A 22,345-nucleotide genomic window follows, 5' to 3' on the forward strand; every position below is an offset into this window, starting at 1 on the left:
TAAAACAGATAATCAACAACGACCTGCTGTACAGCACAGGGAACTATACTCAATGCTCTGTAATAGCCTATGTGGGAAAAGAATCTAAAAAAGAAGAAATATATGAATATGTATAACTAAATCACTTTGCTGTACACCTGAAACTAACACAATATTGTGACTCAACTATACTCCAATATAAAATATAAAAATTTTAAAAAATAAATAAATGAAATAGAAAAACAATAGAGAAAATCAATAAAAAGTTGGTTCTTTGAAGAAAACCAACACAAGTGACAAATCTTTAGCTAGACTGAGCAAGACAAAAAAAAAAGAAAAAGAAAAAAGACAGAAATTACTAAAGAATGAAAAAGGGGACATCATTACCAACCTTCCAAAAATACAGAGGGTTGTGAGAGAATACTATGAAAAACTATATGTATAAATATAAATGGGCATGTATGAACTATTGAATAAGAAAGACTTTTCAAAGCAGAAACTATAAAGAAAAAGACTGAAAAATTTGTATGAAAACATAAAACTTCTATATATCTGGAAAATAGCATTAATAAAACTATAACAAAGGAAATGATTTACAAGACATACGAGTCAAAGTGCATAATAACTAAAGAGTGTATATAAATTAGTCAAAAGATAAACATCCCAAAATAAAGAGATGAGTGATGCAATTTATAAACTATGACAATACCAACAGTCGGTAAAAACATACCGAAAAAAAGTCAAATTCAGCAGTAATAATAAAAATAAAGCAAAACAATGAGATAACATTTTATTATGTGATTTTGGGCAAGTTACTGATACTTTCTATACTTTATTCTTTGAAATTTAATTTTTATTTTTTATCAGACTAATGCATGTGTGTTGTTTTACATGTATGTCATTTTTCAAGTTAAACAAAACAATAAAGATAATAACAAAAATCAGCAGCCACCTGCCTCTGCTCTCCTTACTGTGGATTTCTGCCTTCTCTGGGCAACCACCCTCAGCTGTTTCTTCTAGCAAATAGGACATGCGGCCCTGAGGTATGTGATGAGTAAAGGAATAAATAGTCACTGCTTGAGAGGGCTGCCACTGAAGCCGTGTCCTGAATGAAGGTTTCTTTTAAGGCTAGGCAAGGATGGCAGCACCCAGAGAAGAGGGTGGATCTGTAAGGGTGTGTAAGCTGTAAGCTGTTCCTGCAAAAGGAGGGTATGCAGGTATAGCCAGGAAGTACAGAACATCCTGGGGATAATGCGCAGAGAACCGGTGGCCAGAGTGGCTGACTCGTGAGCATTATCAGATGAAAGAGGGAATCAAAGGTGTTGGGGTTTTAGTTTCCAGTCTTTTTTTTTTTTTTTTTTTTTTTGCGGTACGCGGGCCTCTCACTGTTGTGGTCTCTCCCGTTGCGGAGCACAGGCTCTGGACGCGCAGGCTCAGCGGCCATGGCTCACGGGCCCAGCCGCTCCGCGGCATGTGCGATCTTCCCGGACTGGAGCACGAACCCGCGTCCCCTGCATCGGCAGGCGGACTCTCAACCACTGCGCCACCAGGGAAGCCCCTCCAGTCTCTTTAAGAGCAGTGGATAAAGCGTAGCCTGGGACTAGAAGGTTGGTCTCACTTGGTTGGGCTGATGGAGGACCTAAACATGGCAGACTCACACGAGCTCTTAGTAAGGCATTAGCCCAGCACGTGGCAGCAGGAAGCATTTGTTAATGTTAGCTATAATTAGCGTTCAAATTATTTTATTGGCAAAAGTGCGTGTATTTGATAATACCAAGCATAGGTGGGAGTGTGAGAGCTAGGTACTGTTGCTGATACTGAATTAATACAAATTTTCTAGAAGGCAACTTGGCAATATATTACAAAGAGGTTTTGGGTTTTGCTTTTTAGGTATGTATGCATTGAGGTAGTAGCTTCATAGGAATTTATTCTAAAGAAACAACTAGATAGATACACAACCAGGTGTGTATAAGGTGATTCATTTCAATGTCGTTTATAATAGGAAAAGCCAGAAAACATAACTAACTAATCAACGATAGAAATTGGTGAAATGAGTCCCAGACCAAAGATAGAAATACTATAAAGTTATCAGAAAGGTCTTATATGGGAAAACTATTAAGTGAAAATTAAGTTTAAAAGTAGTCTGTATAATGTGATCTCAAATATATAAAGTACATATTCATACATGTATAGAAAAATATCAAAAGAGTGATTATCTCCAGGTGGTATGATTTTTTATGTATGTTTTTCTGTATGTTACAGATTTGCTTCACTGAAATTTTCTTTTTTCTTTTTTCCTTTTTTGGTTATGAAGGGAAAAAACCTCAATAATGTTGTTGAAAAAAGTATAAAGGTCTGTGTCACTCAAGTTTACGCTTCATTATCTACTCTTTTAATTCTTTAATTTATTCTCTAATCGATCAATGAGTATAGTTTTGTCTTTTCCAATCTGGAAACTGTATGTCTTACAGAAAACACTTTTGACATGGAGGAGTTTCCTATGATTCTCAATGTTTCTTTCAGACCAGAGCAATTAACCCCCCTTTAAACAGTGCCTCTACTCTAGTGACAGCAGAAGTCTGCCAAAGTCACTAAACTCACCAATGTCCTGTAGCTCCCCATAATTCCATAGTGGAAATACTGATTGTCTGTAATAGATGCAGATCTCTTTTATTGGCACTGTGAAGAGGGTATTTCTGCTTCAGAACGGCATTAACAGGGGCTCCATTTCTCTTCTGTCTTTTTCAGAGTATCTAGAACATAACGTATCAGCAACTTAATTAAGAAAGCTGATAGTGGCATTACTAACAAAGGCCATTCTCTCTTTACCCGAATATTCTCAAGCAGTAGGTCTTAATAATGTTTGTGGTGTGAACCAACAAATCTGAGGAAGCACATTGGATACCTACAGCAAACTCAAAGCCAAATGAGAAAATTGTTCCAGAAAATAACAGATGCTCTCAGATCAAATATATCTCCCCAGAGGAAAAAGGAACAAACATAGAAAATAACTCCAGACATGATCAGGACATCCAACTGAGGAAACATCAATATATAGACCATTCAATTAAAAATTATCTGCCCAGGGTTTGTTATGATATCCATCTTTGATTTGGAGGTCTGGAAATGATAGATAAAATAAATCAGGAGAATCAGAACAGCCGTTGGGCTTCCAAAATCCTATGCCATACCTGTTAGAGCATTTTGTAATTGGGAAGTCAAGTAAAGTGTGGGAGACAGTGTTGGCTTAAGAGTCAAGCAGAAATGTGTTTTAAGGCCAGTTTTGGCAATCTAGATGTGTGAGCTTAGGCAAGTAACTGAATTTCTCTAAATCTACTTCATCTGTAAAAGGGGTGTCGATTATCTACCTCATAGGATTGATGTGAATATGAGTAAAAGAATTTATAAAAAATGTCTGGTATAGGTCCTGTAGACACTCCACCAATGGTGGCACTGAACATTATTGGTAACATTCTGAGACCAACGCACAACACCATATAGAGGAGCAAAACAGACTTCGATAAACAGAAATGATCAAGTGCTTTAAAGAGGCATCCAGTTCTTTATTGGAGAAAATAACAGAACACTTTAGCTTAAGACTAATCATGGGGCTAGCCCACTGAGTGACCATGTGTTGTAGCAATATCTAATCAAATGGACATTTACTTGTTTATGGGAATCTTGAGTTAAACTCTTCCATATTAAAGTACACACTCAGAATGTGGCCAAAAGATATCACCACCCCAGAAAAAGGCTTGGGGAAAAAAATGTATTGTCTAGAAATTTTAAAGATACTCTTGAGGAAAACCAGAATTTTATCTAATGAGGAAATTTTAAAAATCACCCCAAGGAAATTGATAATTTTCTAGAAAGTTCCTAGTGGCTAGAGAGTTGGTATGGAAGTAAAAAAATGTGGAAGGGCATATTGCTGACACCTAACGTTAAAAAAAGTCTACGACGTTGTAATAGACACATTTTATTATTACTTTTTATCAAAAATTTGAAATGCCTTCACATCTTGCTTTGGGTCTAGAACAAAAATCTATCAAGGTGCACAGGAGAGAAATCACGGGATCCAGGGTTAGGGTTATAAGATAGGTCCTCTACTCTGTCTTTCCTAGTTGACTGACCTTGAGGGATTTATTTAACTCCTACAGCTGTTTTTCCATCTGTAAAATGGTGATTAAAATGCCTATCTTTGGCTGTTGCTTCATCACTGAGCTTCTGTGGAGTCACACAAGCTGAGATATACTGGCTGTAGTTTACATAAAGTTCTCAGTGAGTCCTGAAAACCTGGATGGAGTCATCTCAAAGATGAGTTGGGAGATTTTGTGGTAATATGGGGGGAGAGTTTGGGGTACAACCAATACAGCTAAGTCCTTGGGGAAGTCTAGGAGGAAATTTCTGAAAATTGACTTAAAACTTCAGACTTGGGGAAACATAATTTTATTTAACAACAAAAAAGATAAAAGTGTAATGTCTGATGCCATTTTTATTCTAAAATTTTCTTGATCGTTTCTTAACTTCATCATAATGAAATAAACACAGCACGACAGTCATCTTATGTAGATAGATGCACAAGTTAATGAAATGGCATTTTCTGGGCTGAAGGGAAGGATATTTTGAATGTTTCCATGGAATTAAATTGATCTGTTCACATGTTTCCATGGTAAGAACTGCTGGCTTTGCCAGGCATGTTGGACACACTTGGGGGTATTGTGGGAATCTGGTGGCCAACCCAGTCACAGTCGTATGGCATTCATCTGGACAGAACTCAGCTTTTTTTGTATAGTTAATTTACAATGTTGTGTTGGTTTCAAGTGTACAGGAAAGTTGGACAGAACTCAGTCTTAAAGCTGAGATTTCGAACCCCCCTACACTATTGGTGGGAATGTGAATTGGTACAGCCACTATGGAGAACAGTATGGAGGTTCCTTAAAAAACTAAAAATAGAACTACCATATGACCCAGCAATCCCTCTCCTGGGCATATATCCAGAGAAAACCATAATTCGAAAACATACATGTACTCCAGTGTTCACTGCAGCACTAGTTACAATAGCCAGGACATGGAAGCACTCTAAATGTCCATCAACAGAGGAATGGATAAAGAGGACATGGTACATATATACTATGGAATATTACTCAGCCATAAAAAAGAACAAAATAATGCCATTTGCAGCAACATGGATGGGCCTAGAGATTGTCATACTGAATGAAGTAAGTCAGACACAGAAATACAAATATCATATGATATCGCTTATATGTGGAATCTAAAAAGAAAAAGGGTACAAATGAACTTATTTACAAAACAGAAGTGGAGTCACAGATGTAGAAAACAAACTATGATTACTAAGGGATAAGGGGAGGAGGGATAAATTGGGAGATAGGGATTGACATATGCACACTACTATATATAAAATAGATAATTAGGACTTCCCTGGTGGTGCAGTGGTTGAGAGTCCGCCTGCCGATGCAGGGGACACGGGTTCGTGCCCCGGTCTGGGAAGATCCCACATGCCGCGGAGCGGCTGGGCCCGTGAGCCATGGCCGCTGAGCCTGCGCGTCCGGAGCCTGTGTTCCACAATGGGAGAGGCCACAACAGTGAGAGGCCCACGTACCGAAAAAAAAAAAAAAAAAAAGATAATTAATAAGAACCTGCTGTATAGCACAGGGAACTCTATTCAATACTCTATGATGGCCTAAATGGGAAAAGAATCCAAAAAAAAAAAAAGAGTGGATATATGTATATGTATAACTGATTCACTTTGCTGTACACCTGAAACTAACACAGCATTGTAAATCAAATATACCCCAATAAAAAAAAGACTGTAGACTCTTAAAAAAAAAAAAAAGCTGAGATTTCATTGAGGGTCAGGCCTACAAGGCCAGGTTTACAGTGCCTAGTTTATATTGTTTACTGATATGGGGCGGTAAAAATATTTTATAATAGTAAACCCAATTTAAAAAATCATCCAGTTTGCAATCATACTGGAAAAAATATTTTTGTGTCCAGGAAACATTATGACCTAAAATTCCACAATTTTCATCATCAAATAAAAAGCCTTGATTGGCTCGGCTGAACTGCTGAAACACACAGACTTTTAAAAAAAGGAAAATGTTTTTGTAGTGGAGTGCCAGTAGGTCGAAAGTGAGCTGTGCTCCATCTTGTAATTCACTGCAGCGTGTGCAGAGATGTGTGTATCTTAAGAGGCGTAAAACAACGGAGAAGAAAGGCAGAAAGGAGGTCCTCTTCTTGATTTGCAAAAGGCCTCATGTTGCCCTTGTTTTTCTACTGACACAATTTATAGGCTCCTGGACCTTTTGATATTCCTCCATCAAAACTTTCTTAGTGTCTGTCTCACTTCAAAGGGACACTAGCTAGTCCATGCCACTGAGTTACCCCTAATTCACAGACATTTTAACTGTAGCTGGTGCTTTAATTCAAAGGAAAGAGTCTAACGCTGGGATTTCAAGCCAAAGTAGCCTCTGGGCTCTAAGTGCCTTTTGTTAAACAATCTGCTAGACTGTATTCAAACTCTTCAGAGAAAGACATCGTGTTTCATGCATCTTTGCATTTCCAGCACCCAGAACAATTCTTGTCCCCTAGTAAGAACTCCATATATGCTTGTTGAATGAAAGAAGGAATGAATGAATGAAACCAACAAGGGAGATCTTTTATAGCAGGTCCCAATTATTGTTGATTAATAAATATAATGTTTGTCTACTGAATAGGTCTAGTATTAAACCTCTTTGGCTGAATTTTGGTCATATTGTTGATCCCAAGTTTGGGTGCCTCACGCACAGTGAGGCCAAACAAACTGAAACATCGGAGTTTGGAGCAGAGAAAGATTTATTGCAAGGGTCAAGCAAGAAGAATGGGCAGCCCCTGCTCAAAAAGCCCAAAATTCCTGATGGTTTTCAGGGAAGAGTTTTTATAGGCAACATTTGGGGGAGAAAGACTGCAGGGTGTGTGACCTTCCTCTGATTGGTTGGTGGTGAGGTAACAGGGTCAAATCTCAATCATCAGCCATCTGACCCCAACCAATCTGGGGGTCCAAGTACTTGTGCTCAGCCTGAAGTTACCATCCTCCACCTGGGTGGGTAGCCTTAGTTCCAGTAGAAGAACCCAGAGATATATTGTTACATATACCCCTTCAAGAGGAACCAGGACCCTGCTCTGTGCTGCACTGTTGTTTCCTGAATGCTCCTTTGTTTCTGCATTCCCTCCCTTTCCTAATTAGTAACTGTCTGAATCTGCCCTTTGGAATTCAGAGAAGGTCTAGGAGGCTGAAGACTTTTTCCTACAAACAAGAAACCGGGGACACGGAAAGGCTTTGTATCCTCAGGGTCCTGCTCAGTTTCAATCCTCCCTTTTCTGGTAATCTTCAATCTGGAGGGGAACAGGTGTTGGAATCATAAACTCAGCCGAGGAACGTGGTTTTAGGGGAACTCAGTTTCAATAACTGAAATCCTTATTCATCTTGACTCCACTGCTATCAAAGAGGGAGCATGTTTCTTCTGTTTGAGGGACCGTGAGGATGAGTGATTTGCCTAATATCTCTGTCTCTGTTTCTCTGCCTCTGTCTCTCTTTCCCTCTGTCTCTGCCTCCCTCTCACACACACACACTCCAGCTCTCTGTCATCTCCCCCAGCAGCCTTTGTAATAAATCAAGAGCTCCACAACTGCCTGTGCTGTGCAGCTTTAAAAAGAGAAAGCTGTCTGAAAGACGCACAGATATTGTGACTCCCTGGAATGAAAGCTTCTCTCCCAGGAGTCGGAAGAGAGTGCGTGTGGAAATCTCAGCCTCTTTGAACATCCCATCCTTTAAGTAAAGCTCCTATTTAAGAGTGGTCCCTGGGGGTTCTGGGCTTGTCATCTTCCTGGCACTCTTTCGCACTGGACTGATTATTAGTGAGACAGCTAACACGCAGGATGGAGGAAGGCCAGCCCGAGCATGGGCTTTGTTCAGGGACTGCATCTTCTGGATGGCCAATCTGTCAGCAGCCTGCAGTCAGATTTCTCTGCAATTGCGGGTTTAATCCCTCCCTGGGCATAGATCTTTTTAAAAGCAAAATGGTGTGGTAGAAAAAAGTAGCTTTAAGATCAGACATATCTAGGTTCAAATCCCTGCTTCCCTACTTACATTGTGATTCTGAGCACATCACTTAATCCCTCTCAGTCTGACTTTTCCTATCTGTAAAATGGGGATATTAACACTGGCTTTGCAGAATTGTTACATCTGCCAGCAGGCTAAATGGAATGTGGCTGAGAGGTGGTCAGCAGGCTTTCCAAATGGGATTCCGTAAGGAAGAGCAACAGAACTCTGGGGCCTCTCTTGGTCTGTGCTCTCCGGGACCACTGGAGTGGGAGCAGGAAGCCATTGCGTTGCTTCCTGTTGGAGCGCTTGTTTGCACGGTCTTCTAGTTTGAGATATGCTAATAAGGCAATGATCCATTTAAGCCACAGGGTCTCAACGTCCAGCAAATGGCAGTGAGTCATGCCTGCTGTCTGCCCTTTTGCCTGTTACAGGGGCCTTCCTTGTTCTGTGTTCCTTTGAGGAATGCCTGCTTCTCTCCAAACAGCTCTTAGCAGCCCCATGTGAACGGGGACAGAGCAGGCTGGTGGCAGCTGGCACAGAGCGGAGGCCAGGAGCAGTTATTACTCTGATGGCTTTCGTTTCCCCTCCCAGCCCCTCCTCCCAAGTAGTCCCTGCTCTGCCTTGGAAAGCATGGACATTTGTCAAAACTGGGCTCTGCTGAAGCACCTGCAGAGTTACTGCAGCTTGGAGAGAAATGCTTCCAGCAACTCCGGTCCAGCAGTCAATGTTGGTGAAGAGGGGTTGCTCTCCCAAGCAGCTGGCTGAACTGCTGTGCTTCCCACAGACACCTGGAATTCCCTCCAACCCTCAGTATCCCGTGACATTCTCTCTCCCATCACCCGCTAAGCATCTTGCCCACTCATTAGAGGGGAAAAAAAGAGGAAAGAAAAAGGTAAAGTATCAGTAAACAGAAACAAACTGACTCTCTGGGTCCCAAAAATGATCCATGCTGAATCATTAATTCACTAGCCAATCACTAATTCCATGCTTTTAAAACAAAATTGATTTCAAGACTAACAATCCAGTAGAAGATGTAAAAGATGTTTATTGAGCAATTATTATGCACTAGGCACTGTCCTGAGTACTTTGCAGATGTCACCCACCCTTCAAGGTGTGTGGGCTCTGAAATCAGACTGTCTTAATTTGAATTTTGTCTTTGGCATAGAGTAACCATGTGGCCTTGGCTAATTTATTATTTCACCTCTCTAAGCCTCAGTGTCCCTAACAGTTTCTTTGAAACATCAGAGAGATGTTTCCCTAATCACCCCATCTGAAGTAACACCCTGCTCCCCACCTCCATCTTTCAGAGCACTATTGTTTTTAGCCACAATAAATGTTTGTTGAGAGTCCCCTTTCTCCTAGGCTTGGCTTCTAGTGCTGGGGATACAACAGGGAACAACTACCCCATGGAGCTTACACTCTAGTAGGGAGAGACTGACATATAAGCAAAATAAATATGTAAGTAATATTCTAAATATTCTAAATTCCTTTTTTTACCATCTATCTCCCGCAATAAAATTATTAGCTCCTTGAGGGCAAATTCTCATCTGTCTTGACTTCTGCTGAATTCCCAGTGGCTAGCATAGTGTTTAGCACATCATATGTTTAAAATAATGAAGTAAATAAGGTTAAAAATTTGAAGAAAATAAAGTAGATAATCTATGTCTGAAGCTCTTAGCATAGCGCCTGGAATATGGTAAAAATTTAATAAGTTGGTTATTTTTCAATTAGATTCCAAAGCTGTGTTCTTAAGCATTTTACCACATTGTGTCTGTTATAATAATAACTATAACAATAATAACGTGTTATTGTAGACTTACATATATCAAATTACAATTTACTTATTAAATTCTACTGGATGCCGTGAACTGCCTAAACATATTAAAATAATATGTAATTATAACTCCACAATAATCCTAAAAGGTAGACTTTTTTTTTTTTTGGTGCGGTACACGGGCCTCTCACTGACGCAGCCTCTCCCGTTGCGGAGCACAGGCTCCGGACGCGCAGGCTCAGCGGCCATGGCTCATGGGCCCAGCCGCTCCGCGGCATGTAGGATCTTCCCGGACCGGGCCACGAGCCCGTGTCCCCTGCATCGGCAGGCGGACTCTCAACCACTGCGCCACCAGGGGAAGCCCTGACATTCTTAACCTTATGTACCAAATTCCTATAATAAAAGGCAGACTGTGGTAAGTGCCAAAGACAGTTGCAAACAAAATGCTGTGTGATTACAGAGGAGGAAGAAACTCATGCGTCCAGAGTGGCTAAAAGAGGTTTGATAGAGGAGAACCTCGGAGGGTGGGTTGTCTAAGCATGGAGAGGGCAGTGGGGGAGCCCGAGGCAGAGGGGAAAGCCTGAGAAAGGGCACAGAGGAATGTACGAAATGGAGTGCTCTTCCCACAGAGGTGGAAGGTGTGGTACATGAAGGGAATGATGGATAGGGCTGGAAGTGGAGGGGAAGGCGGCCCTTGAATATCAAGGGAAGAAATTTTAGCTTCATTTCATAGGCAATAGGGAGCCATTAAAATTTTTAAGCAGAAGAATATAAAGAACCAGAACTGTGAACCTGAAGATTAATTGGGTTCTAGACTAGATGGAGAGGAAATGAGGCTGCAATCGCCAGGTGCTGAATAAGAGTCCTGGTTTGGAAAGGTGGTGGTGATAACGGAATGAAGAAAGCAAATGCAAAAAGCAGAATCACCTGGCTCAGGTGAGGGATGAGGGAAAGGAGGTGTCAAAGCTGGCTGTGAGCTTTCAAGATTCAGTGGTTGGTGTTCTTCCGATATACCTGGCAGGCTACTAAGCTTGGACCCAGGTGCCTTGATAGTTGTCTAACCTGGGCAATTTTTCAAAAATCCTTTCTCATGAGGGACTTAGGACCCTCTCTTACTTGAGATAGTCTCTATCTTCCATTACTTCAGGTAGCATGCTCTCAATAGCATAGTGCCCTGGGGCAGTGTTGGTACAAGACTGGCTTTCAAGAAATGTTTACCAAACTGAGCCAAATTGAATTGAATTATTGGTTGCGGCCACTTGTCAGAGTTGCCACCAAAGCTGAATCCAGCTTCTGCCTCCAGGAACTTAGAGACACGTGGAGCTGAACCAAGTGGATCTGCCACCCGCTCTGAGACGCCACATCCACCCAGGATCCAGGTGACTGAATGGCTGGCGGTGGGGAGGCTCAGCTGCTGCAGCAGCTGATCTGCGTGCACAGATGCTCACAGATGCTAGCTGGGGCCACGATGTCCAAAAATGACAGTGGTGGTGTTTGGAAGCTATAAAAATAAAACTGATTACCTTCACGTGCACATGGATGTATTTATACTAATTTGGCAGGTGTTTGGGCGGGATGGTGTGACTTAAAATACAGATTTTACATGAAATTTCCTCGTGAGTGTGTGTGTGGCGGGGATGGGGAGTTGATTTCTGGTTGGCACCTGAAAGAGATGGCAGGCGTACTGCATAGCGGCAGGAGCTGACACAGAAAATAGTGCTTTAAAACATGAGCCCTGAACCAGAGCTCATAGGAGTAGATGATCCTAAGAGTAGGTAGAAATGTGTATTCAAGATTCTTCTCACAAAGGCAACTCTGTTTGGCATGTTTTAGGCAGGTTGTGGCAAGAAGTTATTTCACTGTCATTGGTTAATAACACCAGGGATAAAGGTTTCAGGGAGTCCAGAGAAATTCACATGCCCTCTTCTGGTAATATTCCAATCACTAAAAGCAGAGTCTTTGTAACCCAGTGTCAACAATATACCACAGGATAACTGGTGCCCTGGCTTGAAATTTTGCCCGTTATTGCGTATCTTCTGTCTGCCATGTCAGATCCATGGTCCATCCTTCCCCACCCTCCTCTGTGACCTACATGGATTGCAGGCACCAGCTCCCCTCCCTCTGGGTTGTTTTTGGGGACGGCCGGGTGGCGGCAGGAGGCTGGAGGCTGAAGTTCTCTGGCTCCTTTCCTATGGGGTCCTGTCAGCCTGGCTCCCTAGACCAAAGGTCTCAGCTTTTGTGAGACTGACCCCTCTGCACAGGCCCCTCTGTCTCTAGGGGTCTAGTAACAGCTCTTGCCTCTTTAGGCCCAGGGATCTAACCCCTAACCCTGGGGTGCACACTATACCTCTCCATCCTGCCCACACCTCTGTAAATGGCTCCTTTACAAGATTCCTTTCTGAATTACCTACTCTGGGTGTGTCTCCTGCTTCCTGCGGGGGTGCTTTGGATCCACCTTATTTTTTTTCACAGACTCCATGACTTCATTTCCCCTCTAGGGCCTCACCTTGGAGGTTAAAAAAAATGTGTTCTCTCTCTCTTACTACCTACCTCCGCATCCTGTGCAGGATTTCCACTCTTGTGGGGCCCCTTTCTGTACACTATTCTGCCCCTGTCATGGAAGTCTCTTAGTGAGCTTTTCATATAACTCAGAGGTAGATGCAGGCCATTGATTCAGACCTGTCTCCTCTTTTTCTTTCCTGTAAAACAAAATCACTGACTCTATTAGTTGGTTTTGCATAGCTAAAACCACATTCCAGTCGTTAATTAATTCTTAAGAGTGGATCTTGTGTTCAGTGCACATTGTTCCCAGTCATTTAAAACATCATTGGAAAGGCTCTACTGAGATGGCCTTTCCATTTAAATGTATTAACCTCTGTGCTGGTAATTCTCTCTTTGCCCCTCCCAATCCACTTTTTGTTCCCCAGACTACTGGGCTCTCCCACCCGCTGGATTCCAGTTAGGTTTGGCCAATGAAAGTTACTAGCGTGAGATCAATATTTAGGAGGAGAGAGAGGTCGTGGTATTCATTCTCCTCACTCCCCTGCCAGGTTGCCAGGTGGCCCTCCTCCCATGGTTATGGCTCTTGCTGGGCTCTACAAACAGCTCCGTCACTTTGCCCCCTCAGTCCTAGAGTGGTATCAATATCACACTATTCTAGTACCTGGGTGCTTTGCTGTTCCTTTTTGATCCCTTAACCCTGCCCATGCCTCTGTAAATAGTTCCTCCATTGAACTCTTGTCAGTTACCACTTTGGGTATCATCTACTGAGATCTTTACTGACACAATGCCTACCTTTTAATGTCATTCAGAGACTAGAAGGCTGAAGTGCAACCTATCATGCTAGGTTAGGTCTAATTCAGAAGTCATAGTTGGGATCTTAATACTTCAAATCCCAGATATTCCTTCAAGCTCATTATAACTCATATAAAATTTCCACTGATGTGGTTTACCAAGATGTAGTCTGGACTCCAGGAATACGCTGAATTCAGAATCCTGAACTCTCAGGCAGACACCTCCCTGAGCACAGGATCCCGAAGGAGCTATCCTTGGAGACACAGTAAGCAAAAGCCTTTCTCTAGGTCTTGACCCTGACCCCTCTTGGGTTTCCTTCTTTGAGCTAGTCCACATATGGACCATGTGGACCAAGTGTTGCCCTTCTAGCCTATGAACTCAAGTAAAAGCAGACTAGGTGGTCTCCTTGGTCTGTTTCCACCAGGCTCAAATTCAGCTCTGGAGAACAACAGGGTGACTCTTCAAACCAAGATGCTTCACATGTTTGTTCAACTTCCATTCAGTGGGCTATTAGTTAGGATTGACTAGGAATTTTTTTTAAATTTCTTGACATGATTCAGATTAATTTATTTATTTTCCAGTTAGGTTAGAAAAAAAGACATATGTAGAGAGCTGTGTTAATTGGATCCTTATGTATGGGCACTGGGGGCAGCTGCTCAGCTGGCCTGTCAGTTAATTTGGTCCCTGAACTTGGCTCTCTAAATATTGATGGTCAAATTGCAAGATAATTCAAGGTAAGAAAATCAGGAAAAGAAAAAGAGAGCTGTTGTCCCAGGGATATTCTCAATCCTCTCTCCAGAAGATCAACCTTCTAGAATAGATGCTCAAGTGATTGTCTGTGCCTGTATCAGAAACTTCCCTGTAGGGATGAAATGAGAGAGGAAGACTTGAGCTCACCCAGAAGATAAAACAGGCCACAACCAGCCTTTTTGCAGTGGGCCTATGAGCATAGCGCCATCTTGAATGATGAGAATGACTTGTTGAGCATGGAAACTAGGGACTAAGGCTGACTAAAGTAAAATGAGCAAAGGAAGAAGCAAAGGGGCAAATGGGACAAAGGCTGAGCAGTGTTTTTTTTAAGGCCTCAGCCTTAAAGGCCTTAAACACTTAAAGCAGTGTTTTTTTTAAAGGCCTCAGCCAGTGCAGGGGAGATGAGTTCCATCAGCAACTGAACTTCAGGCTGAAGTGTTAGAGGGAAGGTGAGCAAATTAATTCAGTTACTTGGACAGCAGCTAATGTTCAGGTCTGGGTTTGAGCTCAAGTCTGCTCCTTTTGTCTTGGTATCCTTGTGCTCATTGCAATGTGTATGTTAACTAATCCACATAGAAAGGATGCATCATCTCCATGTCCCATGAAACTAAGGTTTTAGTGATCACATACAATTCATCCCATTGGTGGATTCCTCCTTATCTCCTGCCCTTCCAACTTTGTCTCATGAATTAGATTTTTTGACTGATCAAGACGTCTTGGACCCCTGCATGGCATGTGCCTGTTTTCGCATCCTGCAAGATGCTGCAGCTTGAAAGGAACTATAGAAATGAGTCCATCAGTGTTTGAGGTAGGTGCCCAAAATATGCCTCTTGCTTCAGCAATTCAACCTGTGTTTGGAGGGATGGAAACACTTGAGAACAAAAGGTAAGGAAATCTCACCACCTTAGCCCATCCAGAGTGCAGGGAAGGATCAAGTTGACTGCCCACTGCATTGTCCAATGATCCTCCAAAGAATGAAGAGCAAGGATGACCACAAGATTTCTTAAACATACATCTCCATCTCCCTGTACTGGGCTTCTTTTCTTGTCTCCCTCATGGTTTGCTTTTTTTTCCTGCCATTCCAGAGGGACTCTCTACCTTTAGCTTGCCACTCTCACCTGTTCTCTCTTTCTCGAGTTCCCTCTGTTACTCTCAAGGGTCCCCCTAGTGTCTTCCCACTGCACTGTATCCTAAACTAAATACTTGGTTATTATTTTTCATAATTAGGTGATAACGGTATTTTCTGGAGACACAGCTTTTGCAGCACAAGGTGAGGCTGGCTCATGGTAACACATCTGTCTTTTAAATTGGGTTTCTGCTAATATCCAAAGAGCTAAAAGTGACCAGAATGAAGAAGAAATATTTGACAACATATCAATTTAATGGAGATCCAAAACATTGAAAAGAAACAACCGGAACTCAGCATTGCTGGGAGAGGTGAGACTTGCCACAGGATAGGTTTCCTGGGCCTCATAATAGAACCTCTACATATAGAACCATGTCATGTATTCACAGCCTCCCTAGATGTAAGCTGGAGTCTCCAACAAACTACAGTGCCTTTGCAAGCTCATCTTTCTAGTCTGTGATGAACAAAATCAAATATATAAGTAAAGCACCAAAGCTTAGAGGACACTGGGCAACAGAAATGGTGTCAGCTTGTCCCTCATTTGGACCTTACATTTATGTCTCTTCTCCTCCTTCTCTGCTTCCTCCCTACACCACATCCAGTGCCCTTCTGCCTGGTACCTCTCATTTCACTTCTGCCCCTCCATATGATCCTCTCCACAACCTTGTCCCTTGATGGGCTGTGGCAATGTATGCCCTGAGCCCTGTGCTAAGCCGTATGGCCTCTCCCTGTGTTCTCAGTCTCTCCCAGATCCACTTTGCCCAGCTTAATCCTCCCTCCTTCTCTGCAGCTTAGTCCTGGTTTCTTCTTGCCGGCGTCTCCAGGCAGCAATGATGGCTTCATCGTCCATTTCTTCCTCCTCCTCCCTGTCAGTGCTTCTCCGATACTGGGACCGCCGCCCTGAAGCAAACCTCCCTTCCTCTCTCTTTTCCATCCTCTCCTTCTCTCCCTCCTCTTCAGACCTCATGAAGCTCTGGGTGAATTTCCTCTTGGCTCCAAATTCAGAAAAATCTGACTTGGATGACTCTTCCACATCTTCCCAGTCCCTGGGTCTGGCCCAATTCGGACGCCGTGGTTCTGGGGACTCTTCCCCTTCAGAGGGCTCAGGGGTCCGGCGGAAAAAGTAGGGCTCTGGGCTTTCCTCTCGGGAGCTTGAGGTCTCACTGAACATGGACCTGGAGAACGTGTGCATCTCTCTGCCCTCCCTGGTGGAGGAAGCAGAGAACCGTGAAGTGCTTCTTACAGAGTTGCCATTGGCCTCATGGTAGGAGGAGGTGTCCTGCTCCTCTGACCGGGATTTGGAGAACTTGTAACTGGAGGACTTAGACTCCGTCTCCCAGAGCAGGGAAGATCTGGTACACTTCCCCCTGGAGGTTCCAGACCAATCACTTTGGGGAGGAGACTTTTCCTCTGTCCTGAGGCCACTGAGCCACTTATTAATACTGCTCTCCATCTCTTTTCCAGCTCTGCTGCCACTTCCATAACTATCAGAGACAGCCAGGGAGGAGGAGGTGTCTGTTTCGGGTTTCTGGGAATCACTGCGGGAAGAATACCGGAAGCTCCCTATGGCACTGTCAGTGTCCTCATCCCTATCACCCACGTCATCATCCTCATCTTCCTTGACCTTCTTCTTCTTGAAAAGGGAGCTGCGTTTGTTGTCAGAGGCCAGCTTCTCCATTTTGTACTCAGACATCTTCTCCCTCAGCTCTGTTTGCATCTCCTTCTCCTTCCGGCCAAGCTCCTTTAGGTCAACACTGTCAGCAAAGAGGCTACAGATGGGCTTGCTGGTCCCCCTCACTTTGCTCCCAGTACCTTCAGCTCTTGAGCTCCTCGTGATGTGGGTGGACAGCATGGACTGCGTGTCGGAGCTGGGTCTTGCCTGGCTTTGAGGGAGCAGGCAGCCGCCCAGGGAGGAGTTGCTCTGGCCACTAAGCATGGAGACTTGGTCATCCCCCAGGCAGCTGGCTGCTGGTGCCACCTTCATGCTTGCAACAGATGGTGAGCGGGACAACAGCAGCCCTTCATTTTGCTTCTGGGTGAGAGTTTCGCTGACTACGTTGACAATCCAGTTCTGAATGCTGGCAATGGAAATGGTGTCTCCGGGCCCCACTGGCAGGTTAGGTAGAGGTGTGGTGGGGGCGGAGGCCGAGCACCCCCCTGCATTGCTTAGGGCCTGACAGGGATGGGAGCTGTGGCTTTGGGCACTGAGCACCGACCCTGTGTCCCCACCAGCACTGACTGAGGGGGCTGCGGACCAGAATGCAGACAGGGGGATGCTTCCGCTGGCAGCTGAGCTATCTGCCTCCCAGCTTCCCATGGACTGGCTCTCCTCCAGTGTCTGCCTGCTCCTCTCCAGCAGCTCCAGCCTCCGTTGCCTCTTCTTGGCCAAGGCCGAGTCTTCTCCCTTGCTGAGCTCCAGCACCTCCTCCTTGTTCTCACTGCCCACCTTCTGGTGCTTCAGCTTCCAGGCCTGGTAGGCGGATAGGCTGACGTCAGAGAGGTTCTTCTTCTCCCCCTCGGCCTCCTCTGCACGTTGCTCACTGCTGCCGTCTCCTGCCTCCGAGTCTTTCTTGTGAAATCCAAATTGGATTCTCTTGATCTTCCACCTTTCCAGGGCAGTGAGCTTGTCCTTGTTCCTGTGGCAGAAGTTATAGAAGGAGCTGGCCTCAGAGGACACACTCTCCTCGTCATCCTCCCGCGCCCTGCTCCCCACCTCCGAGCTGGCGTCTCCTTCCTCTCTCTTGCTCCTGGAGTGGTACCTCCGCAAAGCCTCCTTCTCGATCTCCAGTAGCCTCTGGTTCCACGTGTCCCAGGTGCTCTCCGTGGACACCGAGTCAGAGCGGCGTCTCCCGCCTCGGTTCAGGCTCATCTCCAGCTGCTGCTTCAGGACCCGGATGTCGTGGCTGCTCACACTGTCGGAGGTGCTGCTCTCACTCGTCGCGTGCCTCCGTCTTCTGCTCACAAAGGAGCCGTCGTCACCCTCCTCCTCCTCTTCCTCCTCCCTACTCCACTTCCGGTGCCCCTCTGCCTGGTACCTCTCATTTCGGCTCTGCCACTCCCGGACAATTCTCTCCACATCCTCATTCTCGGGCTCCTGCTCACTCTGGCCAGAGGAGGCTGAGCGCCTGTCGTCCCCGCCCTGGGGGACCTTGCCTGTGGGGAGACCCTGCCCCTTCTTCCATGCCTCGTAGAGTTTCTCCTCCTCTTCTTCATCGATGAGGGTGAGGGGCTTGGAGGCTCGGCTGGCCTCCCCCAAGGAGGAGCTACTCAGGTGACTGGTGGCGTCATCCTCCTCTTCCACGGTGAGGGCGTGCACTCTGGCCCCAACCGTGCTCCCTGCGTCCTCGCCCTCCTCCGCCTCCTCTTCTCCACCCTCCCTGCCGAAGTCCTCCTCTCTCTCCTCCATCAGCTTCTCGTTGAGCTCCCGGAGCTGCTTCAGGAAGCCGTCGTTGGGGTAGATGGCCCGCCTCTTGCGCACGGTCATCAAGGCCTCCAGGATGGTCCTATTGTGGAAGATCATCAGGTAGGCGACCACCAGCACTGCTGAGCGGCTGATGCCCATTTCACTGCTGACCAGGACTTTCCCTGAGAAGAAAACACAAGAGATAGTGATGTAACGGCACTTGTATTTTTTTTCAGAGCTGTTTTGATGTGCTGGATTTAATATGTTTCCTTGGCATCTCATATTCATCCATGCTTAAGTCCCATGAGGCACAGGAATCATTGTCCCCATATTACAGATGTCACACAGAGCACTGACACTGCCCTGCGCTTGAGGAAACATTTTCCGCATTTTCTGAACACAGCAGGGAGTGGGGAGTGGGTGGGGAAAAAAGGAACTAACCACTGTCCCCATTTTTGAAACACTGGAGTACACTTTCTCTCCACCAGACTGAGCATCAGAAGGAGGAAAAATAAAAGAATAGAGAAGAAAAGGAATGAGCCTAAGATGAATGAATCATAGAGAAGTAGAATCTCAGTGTTGGAAAGGACCACAAGTCCCTTGAGAATTCCTTTTACAACTTCCTTGATGCTGGATAACCCATCATCCAGACTCTGCCAGACGCTTCCAGTGACAGAGAGCTCAGTATCTTAGACAGATAGACAGACAGACAGACACACACACACACACACACACACACACACACACCCCTCTCATTCCATATTTATGTCATTCTAATTTTTTGAAAATTCTTTCACATGTTAGGGCAAAGGATAACTTCCTGTAACAGGCACCCAGTGTTCCTGCTTTGACATACAAAGGTAAATAATAAATATATCTGTATGAATCAGATCTTTAATACAAATTTTTTTTTTTTTTTTTTTGCGGTATGCGGGCCTCTCACTGCTGTGGCCTCTCCCGTTGTGGAGCACAGGCTCCGGACGCGCAGGCTCAGTGGCCATGGCTCACGGGCCCAGCCGCTCTGCGTTATGTGGGATCTTCCCAGACCGGGGCACGAACCCATGTCCCCTGCATCGGCAGGCGGACTCTCAACCGCTGCGCCACCAGGGAAGCTCAATACAAAAATCTTTAAGAAAATCACGATCATATTCTTCACTAGAGTTTTGTCTTTTTCTTTTTCTTTTTTCTTTTCCTCGCTATTCTAGGTCTTTCAATCATTAGTCAAACATTTTTTCATGTTCCATTACTATACTTGCCACTCTCTTTAGGTCAAACTTGAATTTATCAGTTTTATTCCTAAGGAAGTTGTGTCAGTACGGAGCAAGATAGTTCAGGTTTGGACTGACCCATACAGAGTAGAGTGGGCCCCTCGCCACTCTTTTTCTGGGCACTGGGTCTTCACTGATGCCATCTGAGCTTGCAATGTGGGTGGATATATCACACAGTGAACTCAAATTATCTTTTTTATCAATTGAAACCTATAAAGCCTTCTAAAAAAACTGCTATCAAGCCATGTCTCTCTTATCTTGTAGCATTCTTAAAACATAAAGATAACTCTAAAATTCCTATTGATGTTTTTGGTAGTTACAGCCTGTTCTTATAGGCTAACAGAAGCTTTTGCCAGTCTCAATTCTACCATTCAATAGATCAGTTATTCCCCAGCCTCCCCCTCTGCTTTGCATCCTTCATAAACATGACAAACATGCCTTCATTCTATGACTGTTTAAAATGCACACTGGGACCGCTAGAGATCTCCCTCCAGGGTGTCATCAATCTATTTGTCAACAGTCTTCGGGGATATTTGTTAAATCAGTTAAGAGTCCTATTTTACAATATGGGCTGGGGGTGACTTCTATCATTATATCTTAGTACCAGTTAAGACCATGTCTTTGTCACATAGAAGGCCAGAGACCAAGGCAAGACTTGAGGGCCCTGAGGTCCAATAATGCTGAAAGGCCTTAATGCCAAGGGCCAGCAGCCACTAGGGGGAGGTAAGCAAGCAGAATCAAAGCCACTAAAAGAGCATCTACAGATTCAATGTCTTATCCCCTCCCTCCTCCAGCTCAGGGCTCAGCTGTCCCTCAGCAAGGATCCCCTTTTAACTGGCCGACCAGGTCACAATTTACTACAATTAGTACCAAGGTCTCATTCACTTCTTCTGGAGGTGGTTACTAGGCCAGCTCACTTCAGGACACAGGCAGCTAGGCTTCCTCATAAGGGCATCAAATACAATTAGACTCAGTCTGGTGGAGGCCAGGTTGGGGTGCCATGCTTTTCCGTGCTATGTTCCTTACACCTGGTATTCCTCTGAAGAATGTCAGGGGCAGCCTGAGGGACAGGGGAGAGCTGGGTGGGTCAGACTTGGGGCCCCACCCAATGCACCCAGAGCAACGAAAGGATTTTTTTATTTTCTCTGTTAGGCACAAGGCCACCCTAATGTATAGCTTATGCTTGACACAACTCGAGGGGATGCCTTTAACTTTGAAGTCAAAGTTGATTTGTTTGGTTATGATGAAAACTCCCCAGCAGTAAAATGGCTTGAGGAAGGTGGTCTTTTTTCTAATTTGCAGTTGCCATCTTGATTAGCAGCAGGGCTGATGGCGGGGGGAACGTGGGGGGTGGGGGTGGTCTGTCTAGATGTGCTTAAAGATTTGAAGAGTACAGCTAGTGGAGAGAGCCCTGGACTTGAGTAAGGCTGGGTTCCAGTTCTCTCACACTCTCAGTATGCCTTTATATGGCAGGCATTTGTTTTGTATCCTCCCAATTCATAATTCTGCTTTTCCTCAGAACTTTCCCCCTCTCTGCACCCCAGGAAAATGAGAAGTACTTGCCCAGAAGCCACCCCCCTTGCCACTGTGGATAGAATTTAGGGTAGACAAAGGACCAGAGTCTGACACACAAATTTTCTCTCCAGGGAACGTGGAAATGGAACTGAGGCAGGAAGTTAGCGGTTATTGTCAGGCCTGTGGTGGGCCATGCTCTCTGAGGTAGAAAGCAGTGATGGAACCAAGAGTCCTGAGGCTGTCCAGTCCTTGTTCCAGACCATCCTGGGGCCACCTTCCTGTCTTTGGATTTCTCCTTGTATTGCTGTAATTAATGCTTTTGTTGCATTTTGTTAAGTAGTTTCAGATGCTTTCTACTTACTGGCGATCAGAGGAATCTTAATTATTTCATGGTGGCCATCACTTAACCTGATGCGCGGGATTTCCCAATTTGCAAAATGTAAATACCTTCCCAAGGGGTCATTGTGATTATTATGTAAAATGCTCAGAGCCAGGGGTATGTTTTGCCTTCCTCCTTGTTAAGAACTGACTCGGAAGCATCCTAGAGTGGAGAAAAACCACAGAAACTAAGGCTCAGGAGGTTAATTCCACGGATGGTGACAGCTGTCTGCCCCGGGGTAGGAAGTGCCCACAAAGGCTACAACCTCTGTAAAGGATTTGCCGTCCTTTCCCTGCCTCGCAGGGGTGCGGAGACTAGGGAGGGTGAGCCTGAAGGCAGCTGATAGCAGCAAGGGGAGAGGAGATGGTCTGCAGGACGCACCGGCCGGGCAGGTGATGGGGACCACCCGATCGACCCGGCAGAGCTGCTGCGCTCGCCCGCAGGCCCTGCGGCACCGCTTTGGGTCGCGGGGAGAACCTGCCCTGGAGGGAGTGCTGCCGTCTCCCTCTCCCCGAGACAGGACATTTGCCTGCTCCGGCCTCGCAGTTCTTGGACGCCCAGCCCGCCGCCTCCCTGCCACGTCGCCACCCTCCGGGCAGCTTCGCCCGCTTCTGGGGATGCGTTTCGGCTCTGCGAGCCGCCTCACTCGCCCGGGATGCTGCTCGAGCCCCGCCGGCAGGTTGCCGCGGCTATGGCTTCCCTCGTTCGGCCGAGAAGTGGCCGTCAGCACCCGGCAAAGCAGCGGAAGAAATCCCG

General features: G+C 45.2%; 1 protein-coding gene across 1 annotated transcript in view; it reads right to left on the minus strand.

The window, feature by feature from the left end:
- Positions 1 to 15,260: 15,260 nt before the first annotated feature.
- STYXL2 (serine/threonine/tyrosine interacting like 2) overlaps positions 15,261 to 22,345 on the minus strand; it is a 34,453-nt gene continuing 27,368 nt past the window's right edge. Inside the window, exon 6 of the mRNA XM_004269710.3 lies at positions 15,261 to 18,609. Within this exon, the coding sequence (XP_004269758.1) occupies positions 15,791 to 18,609 (2,819 nt within the window). The 3' untranslated portion in view covers positions 15,261 to 15,790. The remainder of the gene's footprint in view (positions 18,610 to 22,345) is intronic.

This window comes from Orcinus orca, chromosome 1, assembly GCF_937001465.1.
Source record: "Orcinus orca chromosome 1, mOrcOrc1.1, whole genome shotgun sequence".
Lineage (NCBI taxonomy): Eukaryota > Metazoa > Chordata > Mammalia > Artiodactyla > Delphinidae > Orcinus > Orcinus orca.